Genomic DNA, 17,758 nt, shown 5'->3' with positions numbered 1-17,758 from the left:
TATCTCTTCCTTTGGGGAAAAGATTGTTTTTAAAAAAGAATCCTCCAAGTGTTTAGAAATTTTGGCAAATGGAAAATTAATTGTTTTTTTTATTAAAGTATTCCCATATTTCAGATGAAATATGAACATATGAAAACAGATCATGAAAAATTAAATGTTTTCTTATGAAAATACTTTTTAGGAAAGTATAAATTTCTGTAAATTGGTTTTTTTTTCATAAATCCATTTTTTCAGGTAAATTGTTCCTCGTTCCTTAATTAAACTGCCATCAGTACTTGGTAAGGTGTTTCTTTAAACAATCTACTCTCTAGTAAATCACAGTTCGCTAATTTTCCTACACAGAGAAAAAAATTATTCTATTTTGATAGAAAGTTTTATTTATAAGACTCTAAAACCATTTTTGCAGCAAGAAAAAAGTGTAAGTGTGCAGAATGGAACTGAGCAGAGTCTCTGAAAGCTGTTCCAGGTATTGTCAGGCGGGAGGAGTAGTGCAGTGCATTGGATAGAAATTCATCAAATCTAATCTGCAATAAGGCTTCCAGGGGAGGTTTAAAAAAAAAAAGTAGCTTTAGCAAGAGGTTGTTTTATCCATTGGCAGCGATTTGTGATGCAGTGGCAATACTGAAAGTGCAAGAGTCAGGGAGCTAAGACTCAGTGTTCAAAGTCAATTGCAAGAAGGTGAACAGGACAGGTTTTGAAAGCCACTGAAGGTAGCAAGAAATTTGTGTAGATGGCCTCCCAGGCTGCTGCAGACAAGGTTAAAGACCCATACCAGTTGGCCAGCAGCTACTGACTGCATTACTGACTGCATTACTAGCTCCCCAGAGCTGAGTTAGTCGGTGCAGGTGTGCCATCAGTGTCCCTCACTACATGGCAGTGCCATCTCCGTTAGTGACTCCCCCAGGATCCATGCAGGCCCTGAAAAAAGTGAAAATCTTATTCTGGAGGTGCAGCCAAAGCCCTGGAAGTGCTGTGGCTGCCAATATCGCAAAAATAAGTTTGAAGTAAGATGAAGAGGAGGACAGGAAGGGCTCATATTGGATGAGGCAATGCTGAAATGAACTGTCAAGATTCTTGCAAAGATCTGGAAATACAGCACTCATTTCTCCAGAAAGCTATTCAAAAAATGTCATGCAGTTGGGAAGCACTGGATTGCCAAAAGAAGAAAGTATGGCACCCTCTCCCACCTCCTCTGAGTCTTCTATTTTTAGTTTTTCTTTCTTAGGTAGAGGTGTTCTGGTTCCTACACTCCAGATGTGTGAATCAGCTCTTCCCCAGGCAGCACCTGCTGTCTGCCTGACAAGAGGTGCTGTTTCTGGCAGGATGGATTTTCTTAATCTCTCTTCCTGCTTTCTATACCCTCACCTTCTGTTTTGTTTTTATCTCACCACCTTCTCTTATTCTTCTCAGTATGGCTCTTCTCTTAGTTCTCCTTGGACTTTTCCCACCCCTTCCTGTCCCTTAAACACCGTCACCACCCAGTCTTGCTCCATCTCCCTCTTTATCCTGTCCTACCCATGTTGCTGCTGGAATCCCACCCCAGGCACATCCCTGCACACACCATGATTTTGCCCACATATTCTTGTGTGTGTGGGGCACAGTGTGGACACTCCATGCCCTTGGCCTTTGCTGGACTGGTCACCAACACTGCTGGCTTTGAGGGAGAAGCATCACTCCTTTCCTCTGTGTGGTGACATGGATTTAGCCAGGAAAAGAGCCATACTCTTGATTTCTCAGGTTGCTTGTGCCTTCTGTGAGCAGATCACCGATTCAGGAGTCTTTTGAAGATTGAGTATATAATTTTTTTAACTATTAATAAAAAAGAGGAAAAGTAAAGTTTGAGTGAGTTGCATGAGAGTTAACTAGGGACATAAAAGAAAACAAACCTGTGGTGGCAGAGGCGAGGAGGAGGCTGAGGAGCTAGCGAGCAGCCTGTGGTTCCCGGCTGTGGGGAAGCAGGGTACCAAGTAAACAGCACAGAAAACAAAAGCGAGCTCAACCCGTAACTAAACAGGAAATGACAGGGTAGAATTCCTCCTGAAAAACCGAGAGCTGCTAAATATGTAACTGCAAAGAATAAAGGCATCTTGTGCAAACACAAATATACAGTAACGGTCCAAGAAGCAATTTGTTAAAGGAGTGACCAATTACAAATCAGGCTAAGGGCTGCTGGGCAAAGGAAGGAGTAAGAAATAACAGATGGGTGTTTTCTCCCTTAATGTTAAACTGCATAATTCAAAACACATTACACCTGAAAGAATGTTGCAGGATTCCTAGGTGCAAGGTGAGAAAGGAGATGATATTTTGTTCTAGATAAATTTGTATTTCGCTGTTCCTAATAATTTCTCATTGCATCCATTTTTTTATTTTCTTCAAATTTAACCTCTAAGTCAAACTTCAGATTTTTGGTTATGCATTAGCCCAAACTGTTAGCATCTATTGAACAAGCTAGAGCCGGCATGCAGCTAGCTAAGTGGAGAAAATTCCAATTTGCAAATATTTATCTAATTTCAAATCTGCCAGATTCTATCTGAAAACGCATTGTTTTTTGGGGGGCATCTCATTTTTATTCCTGTGCAGTGTTATGTTCCCTTACTTCAGGATGGAATTTTATAAGCATATAAGTATAGTTTTCAGAATCTTTGTAAAGCAAAGATATTTGGACTGTGAATTCCTTAGCAGAATTCCCTGAAGTTTTGGACCTCAACTTAGTGGGATTTGCACACATATCAGTTAACGTCTGTGGGTATGCACAGGTGACTGGTTATTTATCAGGTTATTATCAGATGACTGAGCCTGGTGCTTAGCATCTTTAGTACCTAAAGCATGCAAGAGAAAGCTCTACTCATACAGGAAATTTCCACTCCTTATGTAAGACCAGTTATTAAATAAAAAATAAAAAAAATATGAAGGGCTTAAATTAGTTTATTTATATTTTTTGCTTTAAGGGAGCTAGTTTGCTTCACCTCTGATAAATCTTTTGCTACTCCTGTTTGGTATAAGGAGAGAGTCTAAAAGGATTGATTTTTTTCACCTGAGGATGGGAGGGATCAGGGTGGGAAGACATGTGCTGCACTATGCAGTCCCTGAGTTAAGGACAGAAGGTACTGCAGAAACTGCTGTCTGGAAATACAGCTGGGACCGGGACTCAGCTGGGCTGGCACTCTTCTTGGCCAGTGAGGAAAACTGTAACACTTAGAACTGTTCTCTCTAGGAACTTTTCCCTTGTGGCCGTTCTTGACCTCACCTGATGGCAAACTACCTGGAAGCACTCTTGTGTTGATTCCCACCCAGGAGAGAGAAACCTGATCTCTCCAGCTTCCCTTTTGATCCAGCTTTCCTATTGTTTTAAGTTTCTGCCGCAAGCAATTGTGCTCCAAGTAGGGGTATTTTAGCTTTCTGAGGATCTCACTGCTTTTCTTTTTCCATGGGTGAGATACATGCTTCTGGCTGCTCCCTTCTCATTTGCTGGGAGGCATCGAACTCTCACAGGTGTGGATTTTAAATTTTTTTTTTTTTTTTTTTTGACTGCTTTGAGATAATGAACGTTATTAATTTTCTGACTGTTTCTGTGGTTAACGAAATCTGGAGGAAAGTCAGAGAAAAGTTTCTTTTCAATTTCCTTAAGACTCCCCTCACCCTTGGCTTTATCAGGGCATTAAGTGTTCTTCACTGAAACTGAAAGCCACAGAATCCAGCTTAACTGCAAGAGACAAGACATTTTCTCAGAATATTTAAATGTCTAATTCAAATCTTTATGAAAGCTTTTAGTTAGGCTGTTAAAATTAGAAGGGATGTCTGAGAATGGATTTGAGCTGTGTATGTTTTGGAATGATGTCACTTGTTGGAATATCTTGTCAGCTGAACTGTAGTTACAATGAAGTCCGAATTCCTCTGAGCCTGAGATTCCTCAATGTGTGGTAGATCTTCCCTGATCCAAAATGAATTCTGGAAAGAAGAAAACATGTGACAAAAAGCCATGAAATTAAATTGCTCCATCTGGGAAATGATAATATTTTTTAAAATATATATGCAACATGATGAATAAACATATAAGTAATTACAAAAGTGAAACTTTGGCCCAGTGGCTCTTTTACTGGAGGTCTTTTCCCCCAAAGCAAATGTTAAATCTCTTTAAGCAATGTAATAATAAACATTTGCTGTAAATTGATAGTAGTAAAAAAGATTTTTAAAATTGCCAGGCTCTTTCTATTAAAGACTCTTTTCTAACTAAACTGCAGATATAGCTGCCATACAAAATTGATTGCATGTTTAAGAATAAATAAGTGTGGGCTGTTAAGGGTCGTGGTTGAATTTAGGGTTGTATTTACTTTCAAGGGACACATTGGTATTGCAATGAAATCAGTACTTCTTTCTGCTTAAATAAAAGATAAAGGGCTATATATTATCAGTCACCCTCTGTGAAACCCACTGACCCATTTTATATGATTGTACTATAAAAAGTAATGTACCAGACTAAGACTGGCTTATTTAATAATTAGCAGGTGTTTTTTCTTTCTTTTTAGAAAAAAAAAACAACCACCTTAAAACCTTAAAAATCTTTCTTTTTAGGTTTTTAAATTATTGTTAAGTCCACTTTATTTCAGATGTTCTCTCAGGGTTACAATGCTAATTGAATCAAGTGTGTGTGAAAGAGGAAGAATCTGAAGCAGAGGAAGGCAGGGTAAAGCTTCACCCATTATTTTTTGCATCTATTACTTTTTTGTCTTTTTGCATATGAATGTAGTTGCATTTTATGTAAGATTTTTGAAGGTATATGCATTGTGGTTTTGATGAGGGCTTGTGCCTATCTATCATTGCTAGGTAATTGAAGGCAATGCTGTAAAAAAGATACATTTGAACAGGGGCAAGAAATGGTGAAGGAAGCTGAGAGCAGAGAAACCAAGCTAGGGAGAAGCCCTTCATTTAGATTATTGAATTTCCTCTGTACTCAACTAAAAAGTAATGATACTCGTGTTTTCAGTCAGGTTTAGAGTTACAGGTTAGGTTTTTTTGCCCATGAGCTGGTTGTGTCTGCAGTGCTCATACACAGGGGACACACAGACCAGTTTTGATACAGCCTCAGACCTTAATCTAGCTAGTTTTTTCGCAAGCACTGGCTTTTGGTCACTCACCATGGCTCTGTGTAGAAACAGAGGTGTGCTATGACAGACAAGGCTGTGGGAGCACTGCAACAGCTCCCTGTATCATTTTGCTTCTGTACTTGTTGGATGCTTGTCACTGAATTTTAGAAGTTGCTTTAGCAAGTTTCCCTTCCCTTCCCTATTTATTTGTTTGGATATTTACAAGAATAGAAATATGTATTTAACTTTGAAATGCTGCAGCTGAGGAGCAGAAAAGGCAGAGGAATGAAGAGACATTAGGAATCATTTTCCCCTAAAATATCACTGAAAATTTGTATATCACTGCTATGTATTTGGTCATTTGTTTTTCACCACACAGACGAAAGGTGGAGGTACTATGCAGACAGATGGTGTAGCTGAATAATAGGTTGGATAAGAAAGTTAAGGAATGGCATCATCTGTCTCAGTATTCTTCAAAGGAAGTTTTTTTCTGCCAGTGAAGTTTACCTTTCTTCTGAAAAGCCCTGTGAGGTTGTGGGGTTTTCAGTTTCAAATCTCATCTATGATGATGGTAGATGCAGATTTACTTAAAATCCACATCTGGCTTCCCTTTTCAACGTTCTAGTAATGAAAGCCAGTAAAATAGATGAACCAGGAAAATCTGGAGATAAAGGACAGATTCAGGTTTCAAACTTTCCCTGATTTAGGACAGTGCTCGAAGGCAAAGCCTGAAACTTAAGGCTGATTAGTGAAAATAAAATACCAATGCAACCATTGTTCTGGGTACATTTATTATCACTTTAGGTGACATATCAAGAAGATAATTCATATTCTGATATTTCTACTCATCTTCTGGAACCAGCCAAAAATGAGCTTTTGCTTCCTAAGTTCAAGGTGCACAATTTTCTTAGAAAAATAAGGACATCCCAAAGTATTGAATATTCACTGCAGTTTTTAAAATTCATCAAAACTATATTGCCTCACAGAAGGAAGTCAGTTCTTAAAATTTCCTGAAAAATAAGCTAAAATATACTCTAATAAATGTTTTGGTCAGTATCAAAAATTTCTAAGTCTGGTAGATTATTTGTTTTCCCAGATTTTTATAAAAATACCCAGTGGCCTTTCTTTTAATAGACTTTAGTTCTTCTGTGAAGCACTTAGGTCTATTCAGCTTTGCATAGGAGCTAGCCAGGATACTTTATGTATTTTAGGAAAGATAAACCTGCAGTCAGAATAAATTTTCCTGCAGCAGGAAATTCCAGAATAACATCTAAGGATGAAAAGGACTGCTCTTGTCATCTAGGCTTTTTCCCACATCTGAAGCCACAGGTATTTCACACAGAAAGAAGTCAGATTTAAGGTATTTAACATGAAAATTAATTTTTAATTAAATGCTCTGTTCTTACCCTGCAGTGGCTGTTCCCTGTTTCCCCTGTTCTATTTTTTAGAAAGTGTAAATGTAACACAAACGTTTCCCAGAGAAATTAAAGCAGTGTCCATTGTTACTTATTGGTCATATTTGTTTGTGCTGAAGTGACATTTGCTTATTTTTGTTTCTCAGTGACATATGCATGAGCTTACTGATTCAGAACTCCCTGAATTTTTGATCCTGTTGAACACTGTGAGAAATCTCAGTTGAAGGGTTTAATGCATTTTCCAATCAATGTGTAGGGGAAATTTGGCCTTATCAATTTAAATGCTGGAGATCCTTTCATTGCATTATGGAAGAATCTTCTCTAAGCAGAGATTATTCTTAAGAACTTCATAACATTTAAAGGTTAATATGTTAGGTAAAGAACAATATCTTAAGACAAACATTTTTATTACAGGACATGAAGGGATAGTTCTGATTAAATTACACGATTATTTGAATGGGAAAGAAGACAAAGTGCATCATTTCTTGCCCTCAACTTTAATGCCTTTAATCAAATAATGACCTTCTGGAAATAGTTAATTTTAAGCATTTGGAAAGATCAATACCACTTTGCCACCAAAAAATGGCCCAGATGATGAAATTTGATGTATTTAAAGTACCATTTCACCCTTTTAACCTAGTAAATAATTTAAAATGCTTTCAGTACTCCTTTGCTACCATTATGTATCTCTCTCAAAGTATTATGACTTTTCCAAAAGCAACCTTTCTGTGCAGTGTGCAGCTTACAAATTTAATACTAAAGACTAATACTATATGCATATATGGCAGTGGTTGTGTTGGCCCTTTTTTTCCCCTTGTATATGTGGTATGTGTTGTGTAAAGAAATAGAAGCATCTGAGTGCAGCCATTTGGAACAATAATGAGATTGTAAAGCAAGTTGGATGGCTTTTGAAGGGAAAAAGTCAATATTTAAAGTTTAGTCCGTGAGTTCTTTTCCTTTGTTTTGTCTATAAGCTTTCCTGTTAAAGGTGAAGGATTTGGATTGCTCAGACAATTAAGAGCCCATTTTACCAAGTGTAATTTCATATCTGCGTTCTGTAAACTGGAGTGCCTTCAGCATTGTAAATAAAAAAAAATTGCCCTCTATTAGCATGTTTGTGGGCAGATTAAAAACAGTCTTCATTAGCATAAGTAACACTTACAGATTCTTTTAAAAGTAGAAAATTATTTGTTGAATGATAAATTGCGAGCTTTCTAGTTAGTTGCTGAAAATGTGCTCATTCAAAATGCCTACTTTAGTTTAGTCTACAATACTCAATTTTTTTTAGTTAGAAGTACTGTTTAATGGATTATGTACTTAGTCTTTGTTCACGGTAGATGCTGAAATGCAATTCACACTTTCTGCTAAAATGTTTGTATCAAATACCTCCCTATTTAGATTGATTTCTTTTAGCACCATAAATTTTTATTATACTATATGCCCCAGAGAATGATACAAAATAATCTTAAATATACTATAACCAAAAAAACCTGAGCTTGTCTTAGTTTTGATACTCTAAAATGTTTTCCCTTCTTAGATTTAAATTTCAGCCTTTCTAAAAACCGCTGAAGTCGTTGTTATTCTGCAAGAAATATTCATCATTTGGCAAATTATTATCAATGTAACAAATTGAGCAAACAAGTTCAATTGCTTCACCTTGTAGCCTTCCTTTCTCAGACTAGATGTGTTTGTTGCTGATTTGGAAAGCTTTGGCCAGAGAACATTTTTCATTATCGTAATGTTATTCTCTTTGATGTAATTAAGGTAGGTTTTCAAACGTTAGGTGCAGATTTTTTTTTCCCCTTTCAATAATAAAGAATGGAAGAGTATTTTATTAGAAACTCTATGTGAAAGAGCACAAGACTTTATTTAAGCATAGCAGAGGTCTAACTGAAAAGAATATAATTTGGATATATAGATAAAATGCATAGATGCTTTCTTTAAAATAAGCATGATCATGGGTATTGCAGAGCCTAAGTTTTGGCAGTTATCCTCTTTGCGCTTTTCCTGCAATAGTTTGGCAGTTCGGCTTTCACAGGTTTTTTTCCTCTAATGTCTTGTGTTTCTTTACTAAATCCCTATCAGAAAACCAGACAGAAGACTCTTATTTATTTTAAATATCTTAGGTTTAGCATCTTTTTTTTTTCACCATTTTCTTGCTTACTGTAGCAAGACCTTTGCAGATGGTACTTGGTTACTTGAAAGTGCATAACAGTATTTTCTTTGTAGCAGATGGATTTAAGACTTTTAGTTCCCAATAAATGTAGGTTTACAATACATAACTTTACAGGATTTGTGTTGTATATAACAGGTTTGAACATATTATCTCAGAATTCATCTGCATGGCATTTTCAGCTTATCCAGGGCCCATGCCAGTATTTTAAGTAATAGGGAGAGCATAGTGATTGATAGCAGCTAAAGGCGTGATTTTGAATAGAAACAAAGGTTTTAGAACAGAAGGTGTCAAATTAAACTTTGTCAGTTTGAAAAGTAGTAACATCCTGAAAGTTCTCCAAACATATTTACATGTGGCTAATGTTTATATTTTGCTTTGTACTCTCTTTATATTCAGTGTAATGTTGCCTGGCAAATTTACTCTGTTTTAAAATCAAGGTTGTTCCCAATGTCATTGCAGAGTTTTTGGGGGGTTTGCCTTTCTGCATAAATGTATCAACTTCATTATTTTAATGCTGTTTGGTTTTTTTTGGTTTTTTTTTTAACAATGTACTCTATATGCTGTATAAACCGGTTGTGATCTAATCTGACTTATAAATATTTCCTTATTATTTTGTGATCATTTCCACTTCCTGTAAAAATATAAAGACAAGAAAAAAAGGAAACTAGGCAGAAATTGCTCTAGACTTAAAAAAGCATGAAAGGAGAAAAACCAGCCCTGTTAATAATAGCCCTGTTAATTTAGCCTTGTAAATTCAATTGCATTATCTGCAGCACTTCATACTTTTTTTAGATCAAATGGAAACAAAACTTATAAATTTTACAGAACTTAAAATTAACCATTAGAAAAGTCCAGATGATTACTTTTCCTAAATTTTGTAAAAACCTTTCATACTTTCTCATGTAGTATGAAATTTTATGAATGAGCTTTATTTCCTATACAGAATTCTGAACCGGAAACTAAATGAAATACTTTTATTTTTGTTTGTCTTGAACCAAAAGAAAGCATATTGGTATAAAGTTCTTTGTCTCAACAAAGTAAGCCCCTACAGCCTCTCTTGCTGTCCATCCACTATCTCTTCTGAGAACATTGGTGAGATCAACTTTCATAAATATGTACAGAAATAAGCCATGAAGATGAAAAAATTGTAATTGTAAAATAATTCAATTGTTTGTTCCCATGTTTTCCATCAAATATTTTATCAGAGTGTGTCTACTTCTTTAAAAATGTGCCAAGTGGAATAGAGACATTTTGGTAGAAAAGTAATCTTTTCTGTGTTACCCTGTCAGAAGTATGTCTTCATTATCTCAAAATCCCTGAAAGGCTAGCAGAGACATGTTTCAGGTTACAATTCATCAAATAATTTTAGATAAAGAATTAGAAGTAGTATTTCAGTGCAAAAATTGAAAAAAAAATATTGGAAATACAATGTTAGCTATCCGTAGTTGATAAAAATAAGGTCTGACCTAGTAAATACAGAAACAGAAAAGAAGACTGTAAGGGCAGAAGGTATTTCTTAGTTAACAAAAACTGTTGTGATGTATGTTTAATCAACAGAAAGTATTATTGCCTAGGACTTTTTTTCTTTTTCTGGATATTTTTTAATTATGAAAAGTTTCTACTGGATTTTTAAGAAAAAACAAACCCTGTGATTCCCGTGGTCAGCAGATAAAACATGTGCATCTTCTAAATGCACAGTGTAACTTCTTTTCCAGCCTGTGTGTATGCCTTGGAGAGGTGTCATGGGTGGAGACAGGTTGTCTTGTCTTTTTTTTTGCTTTCACCAAACTGTCATGATGGGCAGCTCTGTTCTTTGTTTCACCACAATTAGAAAGAGAGCCAACAGTTTCAGTGTGAAGCAGCGTAGATTCCAGACAACCAAACAACAATTTTTACGCTTTGGTATGGGATGGTTTGTGGCTTTAGGGTTCTTTCATTAAGAATTTTGTAACTGCTTTTCAGTTAAAAGATCTAGATTGGTTTCTCTTCATCTTCTCTCTTCCATCTCCAACAAGCTACCTCTGCTTTCTGAGTACACCACTTTTAGCTTACTGCAATAAATGAATAGTGCTGTTAAACGTAATCCAGCATTCAGTTTCCCCACACATGCAAGGTGAGCAGAGAGCCATGAGCAACATGCTGTTTTTGTTAGGGGCAGGGAGAGCTCGCTCTGCTAATACATTCCAGTGAGATTCCAGAGACCCTTGCTACTGTTTTGAAAACATGCCATACAATTCCAGCCAGGACAGGCTGAGTGTTGTGTGCTCTGTGTGAAGGTATTTGGCTGCATTTCCAAGTCATCTTGCTAAACCCTGGGGCAATCCCAGCATCCCCCCTTAGTGCATGGTCAAGGAATGGAGTGTGCTCCATCCCTAGGGTATAGGGGAGTCATTCTGCTGCCTCTGCTCTCCCCTGTCTCTGCTCCCTCCCTAGCACACCTCATGAGCACCAGGCAGATTTTGGCCCCATTTAAATTTTTGCTTTTTCAGCTCTGTTACCACCATCTCTATAACATTTGTCATTTTGATAGTTTCTTGGGGGCATTTTCTTCTGTGTCATTTGTTCAGTTTTCCACTTATATCCAAGCAAATATACTTCAAATTTTTATACACACCTCACTAAATATTTTCATATACAATATGAATGCATTATTTGTTTACTTTTACTCTTCCTGTTGTGGCAATGTTTTTACACTGCATTTATTAATTCTTAGCTGAAGATATGAGTATCTTCAGGAAAATACATACCTATACCATATCTACATGTCTATTATATCTGTTAGTAAACCAGTCTGGATATACCATTAATCCACTACTGGTACATATAAAAAGGATCTAAAAGCTTCTGTACATTTATATTATTTGTTGATTCAATAAAATGTCACATTATCTTTCCTACAGCATTAAGAGATAAAACTGCATGAACCTATTTTTGAAAACAGATCCTTGAAGCTAAAATAAAGGAAATATGCATGTTTTATACATGTAATATTTTGTTCCTAAATTTTAATATATTAGAAAATTTCTGCTGATGCACACTGTCCCAGCTAGAGGGTTTACATTCCTCATTTAGAACTACCAGTGCACAGTTAAGAAAAAATCCTCAATTCAATTTTAAGAAGATGTAAGGAAACATTACATTTTTGTGATGAACTCATGTCTCTTTTGGAAACAAATTAACAACTGTTTCTGTTTTTGCAGAAGATTCTGTAGCCAACTTCTTATTAGGTGTCCCAAAGACTAAGGCACCTTGCTGTCCTTGATGTAAAAATGTATAAATGGTGTATCAGAAGCTAGAGCACATCTTCCTTCCCCCTAACCTCTAATAATCCTGTACGTAAAACTGAGGGACTGGATTTTTTTGGGACTATGAGGACAATCTGGAAACAGTTATGTATCACTTGAAAGAAGTTCACCTGCAGAGAAAACTCTTCTTGTAGCAACCTCTTTCTTGTAGAAATAGGAAGTTATTGCTTGACTGTATCTAGTCATAGGATTCCTCTCTTTTGGAAGGATATTAGGGAGCTCCTCTGCTGCTATGATTTACATTAAGCCAGCCCTACAGTCAAGCAAACAAACAGCTGCACTGTGGTGTGAGACCAAGGGGAAGGTACTTTCTAAAATGCATGTGGTTGGTAAGGGTCTGTAAAATGGCAGGGCAGCATCTCAGTGTATTGGCGTTTCCTTTAAGCCTAGCTTGTGCAGTGAAAGCGCTTTGGATCAGGTGAGGGCATGAGAGAATGCAGCACCTCTAAGATATACATGTCACCCTCATTTTGCCCCTTGCAGTGTGACAAAAAAAAAACCCACTAATGTTTTGCTGGTTTTATCTTCAAGGGGTGGCTCTGTGAGCTGTTACGTTGGAAAGAAGATCCATCACCAGAGAACAGGACCCTCTGGGAGAATCTCTCCATGATCCGAAGGTTCCTCAGTCTTCCTCAGCCTGAACGCGATGCCATTTATGAACAAGAAAGCAATGCAGTTCATCACCATGGTGACAGGCCTTCCCACATTATCCATGTGCCAGCAGAACAGATTCAGGTTAGTTTACCTTGGCCAATCCCGCAGAGCGCTAAGTAAATAAAGCTTTAAACGGAGCAAAGGAAATTAGTGTTTCTTCCCTCCCGGTCAGGCTAAATGCAGGTCTCGCGGTGCAAGATAAGAGTGCTCTGCCGTCCACCACCACAGTTCAAAGGAGGCCGTGTGACCACCCACAGTTCTTGTTTCAGTTCGCTGGTGTTTGCAAACGTCTGTGGTGGTAGCGCAAGGCAGGTGTGTGCGGGGCAGGGCGAGCTCCGTGCTGGCTGTGCCTGGCTGGACAGGCACCAGGGCCAAAAGGCAGGAGCGTGTGGCACCGGTGTCACAGGTCTTCCCAACAGAGCAGGAGGACCTTGTTGTGCTGCTGTTCCAAAACTAAGCAAGAGCCCTCAGCAGTGGCAGCTCATCCTGGGTAGGACTGAAGGGAAGGGGACTCCTCATCCCACTTTAACCCCGGTTGAGACTGGGGTGAGTCAATATTTGTTTGTTTTTCCTTCAGAGCCCCTCTCCCACCACCCTTGGGAAAGGAGAGCATAGAGGCGCTTTCCTACCAGGCCTGCTGACTGCTGGACCTTGGCTGGGTGCTGCTCCACAGGTGAGCTGGCACAAGGGCACCATGTCAGGGAGAGAGAGGAGGGGGTGCAAGGCCCACACCATGAGGCTTGGAAAAGCTGCCCTCTGCTTCAGGGCAGCCCCAGCGGGGCCTCCTCCAGGAGCTGCACACACCCTTTTTGCTGGCACAGGCGCTGCCAGCCAGGAGTGGAGCTGGCTGCTGTGCTAAGCTGTGCAGCCCAGGTTGTCAGTGGGGACTGCTGTCTCTTCTGAGCTGGGACTCTTTAATCGTTTCTCACAAAAGGCCTGAGGTCAGCCTTGTAACTGCTCCTTCTTAAAGGGCAGATATTACCCCATGCTTTCCCAACCTCAGCTGAGACCCTGTGTATCACTTATATTACCTATACAGAAAAATATTTACAAAGCTAGGAAGGATAGAGTTATCTCGCAGCCAGAAACAACACGAGTGTATATTAAAGATAAAGCAAACTGAATAAGACAATCCCTTAGGATATCAAGTACTAAAATAATTGTGAAAGCCTGGAAACTTGCTGTTTGATTTAGCACAAAGAGAGAGAAAGATCTATATTAAGTAATAAAACAGCACTTGTTTGAAAATGTACATTGTTTTTAATAAAATCGCTTCTTAAGGGGATAAAAGGAGAAGCTTATGCACAATATAAACATTCAGCCACTATGCTACTTACTTAGATTTTCTTGCCTTGTTGATAAAAGTTGTGTGTTTGATCTCATAAATATTATTCACATAAGCAGTTGCATTGTAATATCTTAATATGACTTGTAAGAGTAAGGATTGGGAGATTGGGCCCGAGTTTTGTCTCCGCTCTTCTAGATGGTAATCATTGTAGATACATAAATATGTCGCTCAGACACAAGTTTTCAAACTGTATATAAAAAGCCTCCAGTCTTGTAAGAATTTAATGTGCTGGGAGTAGTCTTGAATCTCTTCAGGATTGAAGCCTTGAATGGGACTGCTCACAGGCTATAAACCATGAAAGGACCTCAGCAGGAATGAGGAAGGAGACCTAATTCCAGGGCATTTATGTCAGATCTTAAAATATGAAGATCACTTAAAGCAGTGGCTTCTAAACTGGTTGTGGAGATCTGTGCGAGGTCTCCATAACCGCAAGAGTCCCTATGAAGCAGACAGAATTCTAATCCCTCCAGTATTTATACCATTTGTACAGCATTTTGTGCTTCTTAGGGTCTCAAAGAGCTGCTACTAGAGGCCTGGTAACCACTACCAAAACACAAAAAAATTGTTGAGGGGAGACTCTCAAAGGGAAATAAAATGCAGTGATAGCAACTGCTTGTTTTGCTGTGGTTGTTTTTTAATAACTGGTGGTTTGTACCATATGACAAGAAATTTGCTGATCCAAAATATCTTACTAACCAGTGCTTCCTGTGCTGTGCAGCAAAAGAATTGTCAACACAAACAGTAGCTGATAAATTTACTTTTGATTTTAAACATGATCTTATAGTGTACTGTACTCTGGTGGTAGATGAGAAAAACATTTCTGTCCCTAGGGCTCAGTGCCTCACCTTTTAAGAATGTTTCTGAATCCATGCTTGCAAAACTTCATTTTAAGCTCTTGTTAATTATTTACATCGTGATTTGCTTTATCTTATTCTTCTGATGTGCATACTGGCTCATTTTTATTGCCTGAGTTTTTGGAATGCAGCATGTTCCCTTCTAATAATAATAGTGCAACTTATTTAGAGCTTTGCATCTTAGTGCCTTATAAATATTAACTAAATAATCTCCAGCACAAACACAGAGGCAGGTAAATAGGTCTGTTCCCTTTTTATTTGTTGGGACGCAGGCAGCGCAGGCCTGCTCAGAGACTATAGGCAAGAGAGGTCAGATCCAGAAGGGGAAATACAGATTTCCTGCCTCCAGAGCCCTTTGTCCTTGCCGAGGCTGGGTTTGACAGCATCACGTTAGGCGCTTCCAGCCAGCACATTCTGTCGTAATGTTTGCAAGTTTGACGAGACTTCAGTGCATGCTGAGGTCAGATCAGCAGTGAGATATTTCTGTACTGAAAGAGATCAAATGTTCTCCTTCCCTCTGACTCCCCACTCCCTTCATCTAGCTATTGCTAGAGATTTGCAGCCCTTGTTTTTTGGGCAGCAGCTGCCGTTGCTGGCAGAGCTCCGGCACGTTTGCCCTCATCTGGCACTTTTCTCACTTTGCCCTTGCTACAGTTCTGGCTAATCTGGTCAAGTTAATCCTATACTATATCACCTACTTAGCATTTTGTCTTGTCTGCACTTGACTCACGGAACATGTTCATTAAAATTTGTCAGGTAAACTGCACCGATGTTGTACCATCGCTGCCTTTGGTCCAGCAAACCTACGGTGTTCTTTTTGTTCTTTCTTTTTTTCCTTCCTTTTTGTTCTTTTAATTTACTAAGCCTTTGTTTGTAGCTCTGCAATTTCTTCCCCCTGCTCCCTCCCCCGGATTTTCTCAGTAACAAAATATGAGCAAGAATACATGTACAAAAAAAATGTTGTTCTTTGTCTTGCAGCAGCAACAGCAGCAACAGCAACAACAACAGCAGCAACAGCAACAACAACCAGGTCCCAGACTACCCCCAAGGCAACCGACAGTAGCATCACCAGCTGAATCTGAGGATGAAAATCGTCAGAAACCCCGACCACGAACAAAGATTTCTGTTGAGGCCCTAGGGATCCTACAGAGTTTCATACAAGATGTAGGCCTGTATCCAGATGAAGAAGCAATCCAGACTCTCTCCGCTCAGCTTGACCTGCCCAAGTACACCATTATCAAGTTCTTTCAGAACCAGCGATATTATCTCAAGCACCATGGGAAGCTGAAGGACAATTCTGGTTTGGAGGTGGATGTTGCAGAATACAAGGAAGAAGAGCTGCTCAAGGATTTAGAAGACAGCATCCAAGACAAAAATGCAAACACGCTTTTTTCAGTTAAACTAGAAGAAGAGTTATCAGTAGAAGGGAACACAGAGATTAATGCTGAATTGAAAGACTGATCTAAAAGTATTATTTTCTTTCAACAGTGCCGCTGGTATTTACTAATGAAATGAAAATTCCATCTTGCGTTCTGTCAAAAACCCTTATTATTCATTGTTTGGCCAATGAATCTTCCAAAACTTGCACAAAAGTTGAAAAAAAGGATAATGCAGACTGCACTAGATGTTTTACTCTGTTTTACAAACTGCTTCGCAGCAACAGATGAAGCGTTGAGGATTGTTTGATATTAATTTGTGTTCACTGGATACACTGTGAGTGTACCCAATAAGCATGATACCAGTGATTTTGATTCTGGAGCCTTCAGACAAGCATTACAACTTTTGTGATTTACTGTTTTTTTGTTTCTGTTTTGTTCTTGTTTTTTAATTATTACTGTAGCACTCCACACTTGATCTTTGAAAAATCACATTTATTTAAAAAAATAAAATAAAAAGAGTTTGTTACTCTTGTTCTATTGTATGTTACAAAAGAACTATAGACTGTGGAATGCAGTTTAAAGATAACATATGCCAACAAATGCCTTGTATTATATGGCACTGCCGTAATTCAGATTTGTTTTCTTTTGGAAATAAAGGTCACTGTATTTTTTTTTTTTCCATTCTCATTGTTACATGGTTTTAGAGAAAATGAAAAAGAAAATGTGAAACACAATTTAGTCCTCATTATTTATTTGTAGATCCTGCAGCATCATGTTGTAATTAATTTTTTTGGAAGTTTCCGTTAAATGTAATATTGCTTCTCTTGTTACCATACTGATTTTTTTTTCTATTTATAAATGTATTTTGATGGGCAGTAAAACAAAGTGTCTTAAAAGTTTTAAATAGAGAAAATGTGCTTTACACAGTTGCCTATAAAAAGTGCTCTATGTTATCCAAGCAATTCATACTATAAGCTTCACTCTTATTGTTGTATGCAATTTTTACTATCATGCAAATAAGCTTAGGTAAATAAAACTAATAGATCACCTTAGAAACTTATGCAATTAATGTGAAAATAATTGATGTTTGCAATGTGTCTTCCTTTGGTTTACAATCAATTTTAAAGCTACAGCTGTATAAATTTTCTGTATAAAGGTGTATTTCTTTTTTATGAGTTTATTGCTATGAAAACACCAGTTATTTTGTTACAGCTGGCTGTTTTTATAAGTGTATCACAATTTTCTTTATGCAGAAATGTTCTGACTAGGAGTGGTTATTGACTGTAACTACACAATTAAAATTGTTTGTATGGTATGATATGGCAGGGTTTGTCTGTGTATGTGTATATCTGTGAGGAATAACTTGTTCTTAGTGCGCATCATACCTTCTTGCCACCACTTTGTTCTCCTTTAAAATCACAGGCAGATTTTTTTAATGACCTTCTTAAAATTTGAATTTAGATAACATACTTCAAAAAGAAACACAGTTTGGTTATGAAAATCATAACCTGTCTTTTCTTGGTTTAAAAACTTGCCTGCCCAA

At 37.8% G+C, this 17,758-nt stretch overlaps 1 protein-coding gene across 4 annotated transcripts in view; it reads left to right on the top strand.

Annotated features, from left to right (window-relative positions):
• SATB1 (SATB homeobox 1) overlaps nucleotides 1–17,535 on the top strand; it is a 73,280-nt gene extending 55,745 nt beyond the window's left edge. For 2 of the 4 annotated variants that reach the window (XM_058832619.1, XM_058832620.1), the window contains 3 exons: nucleotides 12,512–12,715; nucleotides 13,212–13,307; nucleotides 15,815–17,534. In XM_058832619.1, the coding sequence (XP_058688602.1) occupies nucleotides 12,512–12,715; nucleotides 13,212–13,307; nucleotides 15,815–16,297 (783 nt within the window). In that variant the 3' untranslated portion in view covers nucleotides 16,298–17,534. Of the gene's footprint in view, nucleotides 1–12,511; nucleotides 12,716–13,211; nucleotides 13,308–15,814 lie in introns of all 4 variants that reach the window. The other 2 variants (XM_058832622.1, XM_058832621.1) reach the window with 2 other exon arrangements.
• The last annotated feature ends 223 nt before the right edge of the window (nucleotides 17,536–17,758 follow it).

Source organism: Poecile atricapillus, chromosome 2 (assembly GCF_030490865.1).
Source record: "Poecile atricapillus isolate bPoeAtr1 chromosome 2, bPoeAtr1.hap1, whole genome shotgun sequence".
NCBI classification, from domain to species: domain Eukaryota; kingdom Metazoa; phylum Chordata; class Aves; order Passeriformes; family Paridae; genus Poecile; species Poecile atricapillus.
Note: the sequence above shows the minus strand (reverse complement) of the source record. Positions and strands in the feature narration are given on the sequence as shown.